The sequence below is a fragment of the Loxodonta africana genome, chromosome 15 (assembly GCF_030014295.1).
Source record: "Loxodonta africana isolate mLoxAfr1 chromosome 15, mLoxAfr1.hap2, whole genome shotgun sequence".
Taxonomy (NCBI): domain Eukaryota; kingdom Metazoa; phylum Chordata; class Mammalia; order Proboscidea; family Elephantidae; genus Loxodonta; species Loxodonta africana.
The window spans coordinates 5950523-5967506 of NC_087356.1; the positions used below are offsets into that span (position 1 = coordinate 5950523).

Consider the following 16984-nt stretch of genomic DNA (forward strand, 5'->3'; position numbering starts at 1 on the left):
GAGACAGCCATGTGATGATGTAGTTATGCTGCCACGATCTAAGGGACGCCTGGGGCCACCAGAAGCTGTATGAACAGGGCGGAGTGCCCAGTAAGCAAGGTTCATGGAAAAAACATGTGAAACTGTTCACTACAGATTAGTAAGTAAGCACAAGTAAGCCCATGCTTACCTTGTTTATTGGGTACTCCATCCCTGTCAGGGATTATAAATTTGAAAGGAGGCTTTGATTCTGTAGGAAGGTGCTGTGGGATGGGGAGGGAGACAGATGTCAGCCATTCCCAGAAGCAGAATCTTTGTTGTGGTGAAAAAAATGTGAAATTGTTCACCACAGATTAATAAGTAAGCACAAGTAAGCCCATGCTTACCTTGCTTATTGGGCAATCTGACACTGGGCAAGAGACAAGGAAAAATCTTCCCCTAGAACCTTCAGGGAGCCCTGGTGGTGCAGTGGTTAAGGCTGTTAACCAAAAGGTTGACAGTTCAAATCTAGCAGCCACTCCTTAGAAACCCTTTGGGGCAGTTTTACTCTGTACTATAGGGTCGCTATGAGTCAGAATCGACTCGATAGCAGTGGGTTTGGGTTTTTTTTTTTGTGTGTGTGGAAGCTTCAGAGAGGGCATGGCCCTGCTGACACCCTGAATTCAGACTTTAAGCCTCCAGAAATGTAAGACAAAAAATTCCTCTTGTTTTAAACCACTCAGTTTGTGGCTATGTGTTGTGGAGGCCCCGGGAAGGTAATTCAAGGGCCTTCTTGGCAGTGTTTCCATGCAGCATTCTGCCAGCCTGGCCACGGACCCCAGGGCTAAGGTGCGAGGGCGGGCAGGGCAAACGACATCTGGGCAGACGTTGTGGGGAACTGCACACTCGGGCGTTAGGCCAGAAATGCAGTCAGGAGGCTCCTTGTCTGGGAAACCTTGTGGGCCTCCAGACAGGCCCTGCTTTCTCATGCCCAGGGCCTTGGACCAAACTGTTCCTTCTGCCTGAATGTCTCCTCACCTGCCCAGGTAACCACAATTTCTGCTGCAGCTCTACCTCCTCCTGCTCTTCCTCCTGCAAGTGAACACACGTGCGAGGTTCTGCTCCAGGTGCTTTACCTGCGTCGTCTCACTTACGTCTTACCATTTAGTCAGTGTTGTTAGGACCTGCGTTGTATGCATGAAGAAACTGAGGCACGGAGAGGCTTCCTCAGGTCACACATCTGTAAACCTAGCCTGGCTCCAGCCACTGCTCTCTTGACCATGACACTCCAACGCCTAGCGCGAGGGTCAGCATTCCCAGGACCCCTGCCAGGGCCCCCGTCTGGCTGGAAGGGTTCTGGCATCCCCCCTCGCATAGCCCTGCTCATGTTGTCACAGTCTTGGATTTACTGGTCTGGCACCTTCCCTAGCCCTTGGCCTCTGTGGGAAAGGACTTGTTATCTCTAGGGCGATGAGGTCAGCCCACAGCAGACACTAGGTAAATGGTCGTTATAGAAATCAACAGTGTGAAGGTCGAAGGAATGGAGGCTGCCTCTTGCCAGGCCAGGGGGCCGGGGCCAGCCCCAGACACACAGGCTGCCACCCCTGCCCCATGGGAGGGGACCCAGTCTACCCTCAGGCAGGGTCAGGATGGAGTGGGGACCAGGCAGGGGTGATTCGTCAGCACCCGGGTGGCGAAGTCTTGGGCAGGCACAATGTGCTTCCTGGATACCTCTGGAGACAGGACTGCTGGTGCCTCGCAGGTGGTGGCCAATGTAGGGGCCGGGCCACAAGTCCCCTTGCAGCCTCCTAGTTCTGATCGGCCACAGGAGTGCCCGGCGAATGCACGTGGCCTGGGGAATCTCGGCTGTGCTGGGGTGCAAACTGAACAGCTCTCCTAGGTCTTGCTGGAAAGACGTGCTTTGCTGAGGTACAGTGACAGGGATGCTGAGTCCTCAGAGGACTCCAAGGCCACCATAGCCGGCCCCTCTAGGATCCGCCTTGTCCCTTGGGCCTCTAGCTCCTGTAGCCAGCAAACGCTTCTGCAGTTCTGCTGCAGCTGGCCTGCCGGGGACAGCCATGTCACTTTTCTCTTTAGAAAGGGAGCCAAAAACCAGTTGTTGTCAAGTTGATTCTGATATATGGTGACCTCATGTATGTCAGAGTGGAACTGTGCTCCATAGGGTTTTCAGTAACTGGTTTTTTGGACGTAGATCGCCAGGCCTTTCTTCCAAGGCACCCAGTCTGAGGCACCTCTTGGCAGACTCCAACCTTCCAACCTTTTGGTTAGCAGCCAACAGTGTAACAGTTTGTAACACCACCCTTTCCTTCTGCCCTTCCCCCCCAGTCAGTAGCTGCATCCCAATGGGTGTCGCCTCTCCGGCCCTCTCCCCACGCCCGTCCTGCAAGGGTCATCAGCACACAACGCTCAGGGTCTACACCTCCCAGAGAGCCACACACCCGCCCAGCACCGGCGCAGAGAGCCACACGGCTCAAGCAGGCAACCAAGAGCTCTTGTACCAAGGGCCGCCGCCTTGCTTTTTCCTTTTTTTTTTAAATGCAGGCAGGTCTGTGGGCCAGTAACCAGGTCTGATTTGTCAACCGTTGGCTACAGCCTAAGATCAAGCAAGACGCTTATTGCCAGGCTGGGAAGAAATGCCCAGTGTTTGGGATCAACTTTTCGGCCATCCCCCAGGGCAAGGCTTACCCGGGGCAAAGCCAGCTTCCATGGATGGATTATACTGTGAGGAGCCAGCAGAAGGCATATTGAAGGGCCTGATTCTTCCAAGAGTGAAGAAATTAAATATGAATATTTATATTTATGGTACATCATGAAGGAAGAGAGCTCCTCGTCGTTGATGTTGTTCTGGAAGCTTCCTGGTCACAGCCCCTGAGCACGGCCTGGGCTATGTTAACAGAGGTGGTGGGCGGGCTCAGCTGGCTTTCCAGGGAGCACAGACAGTGCCTTTTCTATTTAAACTGAGTAAAAGAAGTGGTTACGATGGGAGAAGGCGGAAGGCAGTACAGAGTGAGGATGCTTCCTACCAAGGATAAGTGGGCGGCAGTGGACAAGTCTGGGCTGGGGTACCCGTGGCTGTGAAGGTCCTGGCCTGTCCTCATTTGAAATACTTGGTTTCTGACAGCTGTTCTGTGGACGAGAAGGCCATTAACCCCTCTTGCTTGGCCCTTTATGTGCTAAGCACTTCACATAGCTGAGTTATTGTAATGGATTCTCCTCTCAGCTGTAGAAAATGGGTGTGACCTGGGGCTGAGTGAGGCCTGGTGGTGCAAAGGTTAAGTGCTTGGCTGCTAGCCAAAGGGATTCAAGTTTGAACCTACTTGGTGGCTCGCTCTAAGGGAGCTTCCATGAAGATTACAGGCAAGAAAACCCTATGGGGCGGTTCTCCTCTGTCACACGGGGTCGCTATGAGTCGGAATCCATTCGACAGCACACAACAACAATAGCAACTCCTGAGGCTGTGTCAGGCCATCAGGCTAAGTGAAGGAAAGAGGGTGGAAGACATTCAAACCTAGATCTGGTTAGTTCCCAGATTAACACTGCTGCCTCCCACAGGGGATAGGTCACAAGAAACATCCACGTTTGCAAGAAACATTATTTGAAATTCTGATATTAAACCCAAAATATCACAGCCTAGGTATCCAAAACTAATTTGACTTCTCATTTCAAGGATGTCTTCTCTTTATTTTTCTCTCCTTATACACTGGAGCAGAGTTAGGGTGGGTGTTCCTGGGCTACAGGAGTGTTTGGATGGACAGTTACATGCAGGGGCTAGGCTGGGACAGGGCCGCGTTTTATGGATTCTTGTCGGGTTTTTCTCCGGCAGCCGAACAAAAGTTCAGAACAAAGGGTTTTCAGTCCAGGGCTTCGAACCAGTTCATTTGCATTTCTAACAAGTTCCCAGGGATTGCCAACGTTCCTGGTTAGGGACCAATTCTGAGGACCACTAGTAGAGCAGTGGTTCTCAAAATTTATTATACTTATGAATCACCTGGGGATCTTGTTAAAGGGTAGATTCTGATTGAGTATGTCTGGGGTGGAAATGCAAATTCTCAGCAGGGATTTGAACCTGAAGGAACCAGTCCGAAGTCCTGCTTTTCACTGACTCAGCTCTGAGCCTGACTCATAAATCTCCTTCCCCCCTCTTGCTGATTTTTACAGGCATCCTTGGTCCACACCCTGACCACACATTTTCAACCCAACAGGCTTCTCGTTGACTCAGGTTTACACCACACAGTCTGAAGTCTTTACAGAGAGACCCCCAAAGAGGAATCTGCGGTAACTGGAACATGGGTGTCAAAGGCTGAAGGAGTGATAACGCAGTGTAAGGATTGCTCTTCACTCCAGACACCTCAACTGTTTCTGGTTTGGAAACTCTTCGCTGACCAAACTATGTCATTGTAAATTTATTTAATAACAAATTTTCTAACTTTCTCCATCCACTTCTTCATGCGTTGTGTCACCGTTTCCCTGAAAGGTGACTCATCGGACCCTTGGAAGAAGGCAAGTGTGGGGGAAGAGGCGTGATTGTAACAGACAGATAAAGTCGCAGCTTTAACCTTTTAGAAGTTTGTGGTAGAGTCCACTTATGGTTATGGAAGCTTGATGACCTGGGGCTCTTGTTGTGGCTTTTTCTGGGAATTCGGCTCCGTGAAGCAAACCCTGAGAGCCCCGCTGACTGGGAGAAGAATGTGGCTGAGTGTGATAAGAATCCCTTGTGGTGGGGAATTGGGATTGCAGAAGCGGACAGCTCTCAGGTTTTCATTCTCTTTCCTTTAGGAAATCTATTTTTTCCTCAGTGAAATGAACCATTGCAACCAAAAAGACATTCCCTGGAGAGAAAGAATTAAGACATGAAGGTTATTTTGTAGCCTCTCCCAAGTGGCAAGAGGAAACCAGGAAGCTCTGTGGTTCATCGGAGACTGGTTTTCCAAGCTTTTCTTGTGTCTAAAGTATAATGAGGAAAAGTCATTGTCAGGCCCCCACATGTGAGCTACAGACACTAATCCAAAATGACATGTGGTCCCCTCACCAGGGACTCAGTGAGACGATATAAGGCAAACACTGTTGACAATAAATAACCGCGGTAGACTGGGAAGTGTGTGTGCTTGGTTTTGCCTCTTATGATTTCAGCTTGTTCTTGTTTTCAATCTTTTTTTTTTTTTTTTTTTAAAGTAAGGTAAATTCACGAAGTTTGACTGGGGTGGTGGGGAGGCGTGTTAGGTTTTCCAGCTGACTTGGGACCTGTAATTCAAGTCATCTCTCAGCCAATTTGAGAACTTTGTGATTTTATTTTATCAAAACATTGGCCTTGCAGCACAACAGGCTTATGGTAGTCATTTTGGGGAAAATTCATGACGATACAGAATGACCCGCTGGGCCTATAAAGATGGTTTGAAAAATTCCAGATTAAAAGACACTGAGGAAGAAGGTGTGAGTAGTGATTTTTTTTTTTTTTTTTTTAATGTGGGTAGGCAAACTACCACCTTTGGGCCAAATCCAGCCCACAGCCTGTTTTTCTAAATAAAGTTTTATTGGAACAGAGCCACGCCCATCATTACATATTGTCTGTGGCTCCTTTTGCAATGGCGGAGCTGAGTTGTTGCAGCAGAGACAGTATGGCCCACCTCTAAAATATTTTCCTGTGGCCCTTTACAGAAAAGCGATGCAAGCCCCTGCTTTAGTTAAATAGCGTACCTCTCCAGGTATGCAGCATGTAGCTTTGGTGTCTGAAGACCCGGGAGTGAGCTGCTGGTCCCCAAGGGGATACCTGTCACCAGAATGATTCACTACTCTCTCGTCTCACTGCTGACACTCTGTGGACCCAGGACGGATGTGGCACTAGAAAAATTCCATGCTGCCATTTGCCAGTTGCCGTTCACCCAGAGCCAGATTCCAGTCAATTGTGTAGTAGGTGGCTTTGAGAAAGATTGTCCTTGGGACAGAATTATACCTGAGCAACGTAAATGCTGAGGCATCCTGGTGGCGCAGTGGTAAAAGCACTGGGCTGCTAACCAAAAGGTAGGAGGTTCGAACCCGCCATCCACTTCACGGGAGAAAGATGTGACAGTCTGCTTCCGTGAAGATTACAGTTTGGAAACCCTATGGGGCAGTTCCACTCTGTCCTATAGGGTCACTATGAGTCAGAATCCACTTGACGGCACTGGGTTTAATGTAAATGTCGTTTTCAGGACTTGCGTTTGTTCTTCAGCTCAGTTAAAGTCAATAGATACATATCGAGTGCATGCTATGTAAAGACACCCTCAGTCATTTCTACCTATATTTACTCCATTCCCTTCTCTCTCCCTTCTAGCCTCACAACCTTCCAACAACCTGTATGACATCCACAGACACCCTGGGGCAGGTCCGTCACACCACACAGTCACAGTGTGTGTGTGGTGTCTTTCTGGCCTGCCTGTGCGTACACACACATTTTCAATGCTGACAGAGAGACGGCAATAAAAATCCCGCTCTGCCCAGAGACATTTTATAGGCTTAGGTACCAGTTTCTACCGCTAGCCCCTTAACGCTTAATCATTATTGATATTGTTATTAATAGTAGCTAAATTTTATGACTACTTATTTGTGCCAGAGACTGTGCTTTTCAGAGATTCTCTCATTTTCTTCTCACCAGCACTCAGTGAGGGAGACGCTTCTGTGATCCCCACCTCACAGATGGGGACTAGGGCTGGGAGAAAGCACACTTACCCAGGGTCACCGAAAGCTAGTCAATGGCAAAGCCAGGATTTCAGCTGGGTCTGCTGACTCCAGGCCGCCACTTCCGTTTCCCCTTCATGTGTATATTCTGCCACTGGCCCAGACACAGCTTTGTAGGCTTACCTAACTAGGGCCCAGTCCTCACTGTAGACGCCAGGCCCAGGAGCTTTGAGACCAGCATGCCTGTCTCAGTAGCTCTACTTCCCTGGCAGCAGGTGGAGCTCTATGCTATTTCCCTAAGGACCTTCCGGGCCCACACTGTCCTCTCTATTGTCCTCGGTTGGTTAGATTCTCCAGTTGGCCTGCTTCCTGGTCCTGAGCTGAGTTCCTTTCACCCACCCCACCTCAGCTCAGCAGTCTGCACAGCCCTGTTTGGTGGCAGCTTCAGGTGGTCCCTGGAGGTAGGGACAAGCCCTGCGCCTCAGCAGACACACCAGTCTTTGGGTGCCTCTTGACTTGGTAAAGCACTCTTCTGACTGACACAGTCCTTCCTGTCTCTGCTCAAGAGCCCCTCTCTGAAATCTTAGTTCTCAGCAACCCCAGAGCCCATGTGCAGATTTCCTTGCTATGCAAGAATGTCCTCATTGAAATTCAAGGCAGACAAGAAGAAAGGATGAGGCTAAGGTTGCCTGTCTTAACAGGGGCTCAGCCAACCACAGTATGAATGTAGAGGTTAGGACAGTTATTTGAGGCAGAATTAAGGATGACCAGGACTCACGTTGAGGGCCTCTGTGCACCAGGCACTAGGGTAGACTCTTTATTTGCACAAGTATAAGCAAACATGCCTCTCCTTTAAGCCTCACACAGCCCCTCCCTAGGGCATGTTAGCATCGTGTTAGAAATGAGGGAAACAGAGACTCGTGAAGTTTAAGGGGCTTGGTCATGGTCATAGAACAAGTAGGTTGGAATTGAAATTTCAGTCAGACTGGCTGAAGTCAGAAGCCCACACATCCTTAGCAGGCAGTGGTTGGAGAAGGAAAACCTTGAGTTAGCTCCAGAGGTTTCTGACCTGGGGTCAGCGCTGCCACCAAAGCCAGTGTCCTTGGGCGGGCCATTCAGCCTTCCCAGGGTGGCTTCCTGATTCATACGGGGAGGATAGCCAGAGCCAGTCATTCCACCCACAGAATATGGATAGAAATAAAATGGGATTACGCTTTTTCAGAACGTTGAAAACCATAAAACTCCCTACATTTCCATCCCAGTAAAAGAATTTTCCCTTAAGTCAGTAGCTCCTGCACACACAGCAGTTTTATTTTAATTCTTAGCCATCGGGATGTAATTGTACCTTCAAATGTGCTTGGTTAGTACTGTTACCCTGGCTTAACCAACGTCATTGAGAGATTTGTGGGAGCAAGTGTTAGGCAATTGCCTGCAAATTCAGACAGGTCTGGCCCTGGTCGTACCCTTCCTTTCCTCCCTCCCTCCTTTGCTCTTTCCGCCTCTTTCTTTCCTTCATTCTTCACACATTTATTGAGAGTTTCTAATAAAGTAAGCATATGGCTACCGTACGGCTCAGCAAATACACTCTCAGGTATATATACCCAAGAGAAATGAGAGCTTATTTCTTCCAAAAGACTTGTACTTATCACTGGTGATACTAACTTTGATGAGCCAGGTTTCTCCACTGTAGAATTATTATTTTTCCCTTTTGTAATTAATAAATATTTTGAGGGAGATACTTCGAGATTGTGTACATATATATCTTCTTTCTCTCCAAACGTTAGCTTGTTAATTCATGCATCCATCAGAGGCTCTTGCCAGCAACAACTATTGCTGTGCTGTACTGGTGGTGATTTTCTTTTTCCTCATTCCTTCTGCGTTTATGGCGCCCTGGTGGTGTGGTGGTTAAGAGCTATGGCTGCTAACCAAAAGGTCGGCAGTTCGAATCCACCAGCCATTCCTCGGAATCCCTGTGGGGCAGTTCTACTCTGTCCCACAGGGTTTCGATGAGTCGGAATCAACTTGGTGGCCATGGGTTTGGTTCAGTTCTGCATTTATTAATTAGAATTAGTCTGTAAGGGAGACACATCTGTTCTCCCCGCCACACATACATGTTTATTTATATCACTGTGGGCTCATGAATATTTTATTCTGTGGGTAATCAATACGATTATTATCTGTTTTGTTGCTTAAATTGTTCCAGGATCCCCTCTCAGGCGCTCTTACCCTTAGGTTCCCATTGTTACTGTCTATCATTATTTCTTGAATGATGAGTTTCTAGGTCCAGATATCTGCATTTCAAATTTGGGGAGAGGTAGCAAGGCATAACAAGACTCTAATGGTTTACGTTCCGGGGAAATCCAAGAAACCCAGTGTGAGAAGAGTCCCTAAAAATGGTATCCTGTGCTTGCCTCTCCACACTTCTCTGCCCTTCTCTCTGCCTTGGGGACTAACCTTTACAGATGACATAAATAGGCCCCCTGCTTCTGCCTTCTGGGAGATGTGCCTCATAGGCGACAGAGAGGGAGATAGGGAATGGGCGGAGAGTGAGATGAGGGTATTTACTTATTCTGTTCACGCCCATGCAAGGCTTCCTTGTGCTGGCTGCGTCCATCCACCAAAGACTGCCTACCCTATATAACGTGCTTCTTCCAAGTTTCAATGATTCTTTCCCTTCTTATCCCTTTATGCGTAGAGGTGTTAAGAGCTCTGCTGTTACCCACCCCAGGTGACTGCATTAACCCTCTTGGCTCCCCTAACCCCTACTAGGGCTGGATTACCCAATAAGCAAGGCACACATGAGTTTACTTGTGCGTACTTACTAATCTATAGGGAACAGTTTCGTCAAAGATGTGGTGAAACCCATGTGAAATTGTTCCCTACAGGTTAGTAAATAAACACAAGTAAGCCCATGCGTACCTTGCTTAAGGTGAGCTGGTTCATACCTTGCTTACCGGTTAATCCACTCCTGCTCCCCACCCACACCTTTGCAGATAGCCCCTTTGTAAATAAAAAAAAAAAAATTTGTAAATACGCCCCATTAAATTATTGTAACCATGCCATCTGTTTCCTGTAGGAACCCTGACTGATACATCTCGTAAATGTCTAACCTGTATAGAATATATGGTTGCCTGGGGTGAAGGTTCTACTGCCTTGTTCACTCTAGGGGATCATCACATCAACGCTTACTTTCATAGATCTAAATCGAATCTCCTCTGGCTTTGTTTAAGCCCATCTTTTTTTCTCTGGCACTCTGTGTTCATTAAAAATGGCTGCTTATAGGGGATTCAGGAAAGCTGGTAATGGGGAACCCAGTGTCGAAAAGGGGAGAATGTTGACATATGTCACAGGGTTGGCAACCAATGTCACAAAACAATATGTGTATTAATTGTTTAATGAGAAACTAATTTGCTCTGTAAACCTTCATGTAAAGCACACACACAAAAAAAACAAATACGACAAGACTCTGTCTAACGTGGCCTTGAAAAACCATTGTGGCTGCATTTTTGCCTTAGGGCAACTTGCCCATTTGAAGCAGGTACCAGGTTATGCCCACGGAGCATCACAGTGAGGCTTCCCCCTCACTTTGTGTGCCTTTTCTTCCTGGAAAGAGCCTGGGCTGCTGAGAGAAAAAGCAGAGAAGAAAAGTTCCATTAGCAGAGGGCTGAGGAGCAAAGCGGGTAATATCTGATTATTACGTAAGATTATTTGGTAGAAAATAAAGGGATTTGGAATTAAAAAAAAAAAAAAAAAACAGCTGCTCAAAATCCTCCTTACTGGGAACTCCTCAGGTAATTGAGAAGAGCAGTTGTCTCACCTTGAACTCTTCCAGCGTTCCTTTAGCCTGACCTCACAGGGCTGATTCTCTTCCCCTCGACCATCTTAGTTGTCTGTGTTTGGGCCCTCCCAGTTCTTCTACGTGGTGAAATAAAAGGGTGTGTCAGTCAGGGTTCTTCAGAGAAACAGAACAAAAAGGGCTGTGTGTGTGTCTATATATGCCTGCATATATATGGATATGGTTGTAGTGTGCTGTCGAGTCCATTCTGACTCATAGTGACTCTATAGGGCAGAGTAGAACTGCCCATAGGGTTTCCAAGGACCAGCTGGTGGTTTCAAACTGCCGACCCTTTGGTTAGCAGCCGGAACTCTTAGCCACTTCGCCATCAGGGCTCTCTCTCTCTCTACATATGTGTTTGTTGTTACTGTCGTTAGTGCTGTCGAGTCAGTTCCGACTCATAGCAACCCTATACAAGACAGAACAAAACGCTGCCCGGTCCTGCACCATCCTCATAATCGTTGTTATGCTTGAGCCCATTGTCACAGTTGGAAACCCTGGTGGCGAAGTGGTTCAGTGCTTTGGCTGCTAACCAAAACGTCGGCAGTTCAAATTCACCAGGTACTCCTTGCAAACCATATGGGGCAGTTCTACTCTGTCCTATAGAGTTACTGAGTCCAAATCTACTCGAAGGCACTGAGTTTTGTTTTGTTTTATATTGTTGCAGCCACTGTGTCACTCTATCTAGTTGGGGGTCTTCTCTTTTTCGCTGACCCTCTACTTTATCAAGCATAATGTCCTTCTCCAGGGAATGATCCCTCTGATAACATGTCCCAAGTATGTGAGACTTAGTCTCACCCTCCTTGCTTCTAAGGAGCATTCTGGCTGTACTTCTTCCAAGACAGGTTTGTTTGTTCTTTTGGTAACCCGTGGTAAATTCAATATTCTTCACCAACACCATAATTAAAAGCCATCAATCCTTCTTTGGTCTTCCTTATTCATCGTCCAGCTTTCCCATGCATGTGAGGCGATTGAAAATACCAAGCTTGGGTCAGGCGCACCTCAGTCCTTAAAGTGACATCTTTGCTTTTTAATACTTTAAAAAGGTCTTTTGCAGCAGATTTGCCCAATGCAAGGCATCATTTGATTTCTGATTGCTGCTTCCATGGTGTTGATTTTGGATCTAAGTAAAACGAAGTCCTTGACAACTTCAGTCTTTTCTCTGCTTATCATGATGTTGCTTATTGGTCCAGTTGTGAGGATTTTTTGTTTATATATATATATATATATATGTACATCTAACTATCTCTCTATCTCTGTCTTTATCTCTGTCTCTCTCTCTCCATCTATCTAATCTGTCTAGAGCCCTGGTGGCAAAGTGGTTAAGAGCTTGGCTGCTAACCATAAAGGTCAGCAGCTGGAATCCACCGGTAGCTCCTTGGAAACCCTACAGGGCAGTTCTACTCAACTTGACAGCACGTAACACCACCTATCTACTACGTGAGATCTCTTTTAAGGAATTGGCTCACACCACTGAGAGGGGCTAATAAGTCCAAAATGTATAGGGCAGGCCATGGGGCAGGCCCACAGGCTAGAAACTCTGGCAGGAGTCCATGTTGCAGACTTGAGGCAAAGTTTCTTCTCTGGAAAACCTCAGTGTTTGCTCTTAAGGCCTTCAGCTGATTGGATGAGGCCTATGCACACTACTGAGGGTAATCTCCTTTACTGAGATTCAACTGATTGTAAATGCTAACCACATCTACAGAATACCTTTCCAAAAACACCTAGGTTAGTGTTTGATTAAATACTGTTGCCTAGCCAAATGGACACATGAAATTAACCATCACAGAGGGTGACTCAGAAATACATGGGTGAAGACATGAGAGACAACACAGAATATGCTAGACACCAGCAAGGAGCTTCTACGGCAGTGCTAGCAGGGTGTACCGTTTAACGTACCTGTCCTCAAACACAGGGTGCAGTTCAGCAGAATGGCTTTGATGGGGGCCAAGTGTTGGGAATTAGGGCAAGGACATGGGAGGGATGAGGAAGAAGAGGAAGTGAGTGTTGATCATTGAGGCTTCGTGAGTTCAGGAAATGTTTAAGGATAAACAGATATAAATCAGAGAAGATGTGGTTGATAAAGAATAGCTGTTAGTCATTTTTAGATGTTTATTTTATGACTAAGAAACTCTACTTACCCAGACAGGATTCGGGAACCTCGGGAAAGCAAACCAAAACCCACAGCTCCTTTGAATACACTCTTTTCTCTGGGCACCTGGCAAAGAACCTCTCGAGGCTAGCCCCTTGCTCATGACCCCGAGCACTTGTGTGGCCACCACTGTCCTTGGAAGCCCCGGCCTGGGGGAGTGTGTATCATTCAATGACTCGACACCACATTTTTCATGTCACAAGGCTTTGAACAGATTCCATCTGGAAAGCGTTAAACACAGATGTGTTAGGCCCATTTCAACTATGATGCAAGTCTCCACTGCTGAACGGTGTTCCTTGTGAATCTATCGTTAAACATGCTTGCCGTCTACTCTTGGGGCGCGTACGTAGATGGGGGCCATAGCTACAGAATTCCTCTTCCTATCCTGGTGGTGCGGTAGTTCAGAGCTCAGGCAGCTAACCAAAAGGCTGGCAGTTCGAATTCACCAGCCGCTCCTTGGAAACCCTATGGGGCAGTTCTACTCTGTCCTGTAGGGTCGCTATGAGTCGGCATTGCCTTGACAGCGCACACCAACAACATTCCTTCGCACACAGACCAGAATTAAAAAAATCCAGAATAGAGACATGGAATTACCTCAGAGGAAGACTCATTTGCTACATCAATTATTTTTCTTTAAAACTTTGAAGTTTGAGACTAATGTCTTATATTGCATTTGCAAAGTGGTCCTGGAGCTCTGGCGTACCTGGGTGGCAAAAATGGTGAAGCACTTGGGTACTAACCAAAAAGTTGGCAGTTTGAATCCACCCAAGAAGCAGTTTGGAAGAAAGGCCTAGTAATCTACCTTGGAAAGGTCACAACCATTGAAAACCCCATGGAGCAGCTCTACTCTGCAGACCCGGGGTTGTCATGAGTCGGAACCGACTTGACGGCAACTGGTGTGGTTTCTTTTTGGGGGGAGTTCTAGCTTTAATGGTGCAGGATGACAGCGCGGGCAATGGTGATTCGGCTTCTTCGTGGACCCCACTCTTCATCTCAGTCACACTTTATCCTCTCAGCCACTGCAGCCTTGTGCCTCCAGGCCCCCCAACAGGCTCTGGCTTCGCTGGACTCCCTGAAAGTGTCTGTGCTTGGGGTGCTGGCTGATAGAGGAAGGAGCACCTCCAGGCAGGCCAGACTGTGAATGTAAGAAGGAAGCGTGGATGTGGGTCTGAGAGGGTGAAGGAATCCCAGACTGGGTGTGGCTGAAGAGGAAACCAAGATAAACGGGCCTGAGAGGCAGTGAGCCAGTGTGGCCTGGGAGAGCAGAAGCCAGAGGCCGGGAGGTGGTTCCTGGTGACTTGGGCCACAAGAATGTTTCTGGATTATTTCATTTTTCACAACTGTGTGCTTTCACTATCAAGGGACGCATGTCGTAAGGGAAGGGTGTGGATTCTGTTCCTGTGGGGTCCCAATCTCTCTGGGTTGCACGTAAAGGGGGTTTGCGTATTTGAATGAACAGATGAACAAATAAAAGCTCTCGTTTGGAATGTCCTGGGCAACTGGCTTCATGCGGAGAGGAGTCAATAAGGCCTGGTATGCTGTTGTTGACAGATCAAAGCATCCAACAGGGGTACTTTCAGGTTTACGGCTTGGGATAAATAGATGCTTCATCGAGCTGGTTCAAGACAGCAGTTCTCAAAGTGGAGTCTGGGGACCCCTCAGGCCATGAGTTCATGAGTATTTTCATAATGCTGCTAACACGTTACTTGCCCTTTTTACTGTCATTCTCATGAGGGTAGAGTGGTCTTTTCCAGACTTTTCTTGACGTATGATGTCTTCATGTCTCTGATGGGTAGTGGAATGTGTGCGCGTGCATTTAAAATTATCTCAGCTGTAACCCACAGAAATAAAAGCTCCTTAAGGGTATAAAAGGGGTATTGGAAACCCTGGTGGCGTAGTGGTTAAGTGCTATGACTGCTAACCAAAAGATCGGCAGTTCAAATCTACCAGGCACTCCTTGGAAACTCTATGAGGCAGTTCTACTCCGTCCTATAGGGTGGCTGAGTCAGAGTCGACTCAACACAACAGATTTTAAAGGGGTACTAAGATAAAAAAAAAAAAAAAAAGCCCTGGAACCACTGGGCTAAGGTGTCATGCAGGTCAACTAAGATCAAAATGACTGCAACCGGAAAGGCTTATACGAAAGGTCTAGAAGCAGACCCAGTAAGCATCTTTTTCTTGTTGTTTTTTCAGGAAAAACTGCATAGAAAATCTAATGGATGAAGATGAGAAAGACAGGGCAAAGAGGTAAGAAGCAGCCGTCTCCCCTGTCTTAACAGCGTCCTTCGTGGGTCTGTCGATCTGATTCTTGCTTATCCTCACTCGGTATCAACGAAAGAACCAGCAAGACAGTCAGCTTGGGACATTCTCTAGGTACACACTCTCCTTGAAATATTACAGTGCTCTGTTAAAAATTTTAAGACCATCTCCCTCCATGTTGTTCCCTGCCCTAAAATCGTTGTCTGGGACGTGTTAACACATTGACTGTGTTGACTCCAGTCTTCTTTCAGAGGCCTCAGGCTTCTGCTACTCCAAGAGAGGCATGGCCTGACAAGGCAGACTGATTGGAGCCACACAGGCCTGGATTCAAATCCTGGCTCTGCTGCTGAGGGGCTGCTCGGCTTTGGACAACAGTCACAGGAGTTACCACACGTTGAGCATGCAATAATCATCAGACGCTGTGCTGTGCGCTTACACATACATGAGCTTAGTTTCCTCATCCGTAAATAGATTTATATCCACCTTGCACTGTCGTAGGGTTGATGAGAAACACTAGCTTGGGAGCTGGCTCGTAGACGCTGTTATAACCCGGGCACTGTTCATTCCTTCACTGGGCCTTTATGGAATGCCAGTACCAGTGGCCGTTGAGTTGACTTTGACTCATGGCGACCCCATGTGTGTCAGAGTAGAACTGTGCTCCATAGGGTTTTCAATGGCTGACTTTTCAGAAGCAGATCTCTAGGCCTTTGTGTCAAGGTGCCTCTGGGTGGACTCAAGCCCCCAACCTTTCAGCTACCACCTGAGTGTGTGAGTGCCTGAAGGGTTTCCCATGCCCCTTCAGCAGGACCGCTGGTTGAGATAGAGTCCTCAGCTTACCAGTGGTGGTGCCCTCAGAGGTCACTCAGTTCAGCTGGGCCAGGTGTGGCTGTCCTTCCACATGCCCTGGGGAGGCAGCCATGAGAACAGCAAATCCCCATCCACCCCTGACCTGCTGGATCTGAATCTGCAGGGCACAGGGGGGCGTATGTATGATTATTTTTTTTTAACTCCCCAAGTATTTCCTCAAGAAAATGTTCAGAAACTAATGGACCACAACCACCACAGTCTCCACCAGACTGACTCCAGCACAACTAGATGGTACCCGGCCACCACCACCGACTGCTCTGACAGGGATCACTGTAGAGGGTCCTGGACAGAGTTGGGAAAAAATGCAGAAGAAAATTCTGACTCAGAAAAAAAGACCAGACTTACTGGTCTGACAGAGACTAGAGAAACCCTGAGAGTATGGCCCCTGGACACTCTTTTGACTCAGTACTGAAGTTACTCTCAAGAGGCAGTTGTTCAGACAGAACAAGGGGATACTGATTGGTTTAAAGTCAGGAAAGGTGTGCGTCAGCGTTGTATTCTTTCACCATACCTATTCAATCTGTATGCTGAGCGAATAATATGAGAAGCTGGACTATATGAAGAAGAACGGGGCATCAGGACTGGAGGAAGACTCGTTAACAACCGGTGTTATGCAGATGACACAACCTTGCTTGCTGAAAGTGAAGAGGACTTGAAGCACTTACTAATGAAGATCAAAGACCACAGCCTTCAGTATGGATTACACCTCAACATAAAGAAAACAAAAATCCTCACAACTGGACCAATGAGCAACATCATGATAAACGGAGAAAACATTGAAGTTGTGAAGGATTTCATTTTACTTGGATCCACAATCAACAGCCATGGAAGCGGCAGTCAAGAAATCAAAAGATGCATTGCATTGGGCAAATCTGCTGCAAAGGACCTCTTCAAAGTGTTGAAGAGCAAAGATGTCACCCTGAAGACTGAGGTGTGCCTGACCCAAGCCATGGTATTTTCAATCACATTATATGCATGTGAAACCTGGACAGTGAATAAGCAAGACTGAAGAAGGGTTGACACCTTTGAATTGTGGTGTTGGTGAGGATTATTGAATATACCACAGACTGCCAAAAGAACAAACAAAGCTGTCTTAGAAGAAGTGCGGCCAGAATGCTCCTTAGAGGCGAGAATGGCGAGACTGTGTCTTACATACTTTGGGCATGTTGTCAGGAAGGATCAGTCCCTGGAGAAGGACATCATGCTTGGCAGAGTACAGGGTCAGCGGAAAAGAGGAA

The 16984-nt window shown here is 47.4% G+C and overlaps 1 protein-coding gene across 2 annotated transcripts in view; it reads left to right on the forward strand.

Annotated features, from left to right (window-relative positions):
- Positions 1–16984, forward strand: part of NPAS2 (neuronal PAS domain protein 2) — a 183158-nt gene that overhangs the window by 77072 nt on the left and 89102 nt on the right. For both annotated transcript variants that reach the window (XM_064268493.1, XM_064268494.1), the window contains exon 2: positions 14814–14867. In XM_064268493.1, the coding sequence (XP_064124563.1) occupies positions 14836–14867 (32 nt within the window). In that variant the 5' untranslated portion in view covers positions 14814–14835. The remainder of the gene's footprint in view (positions 1–14813; positions 14868–16984) is intronic.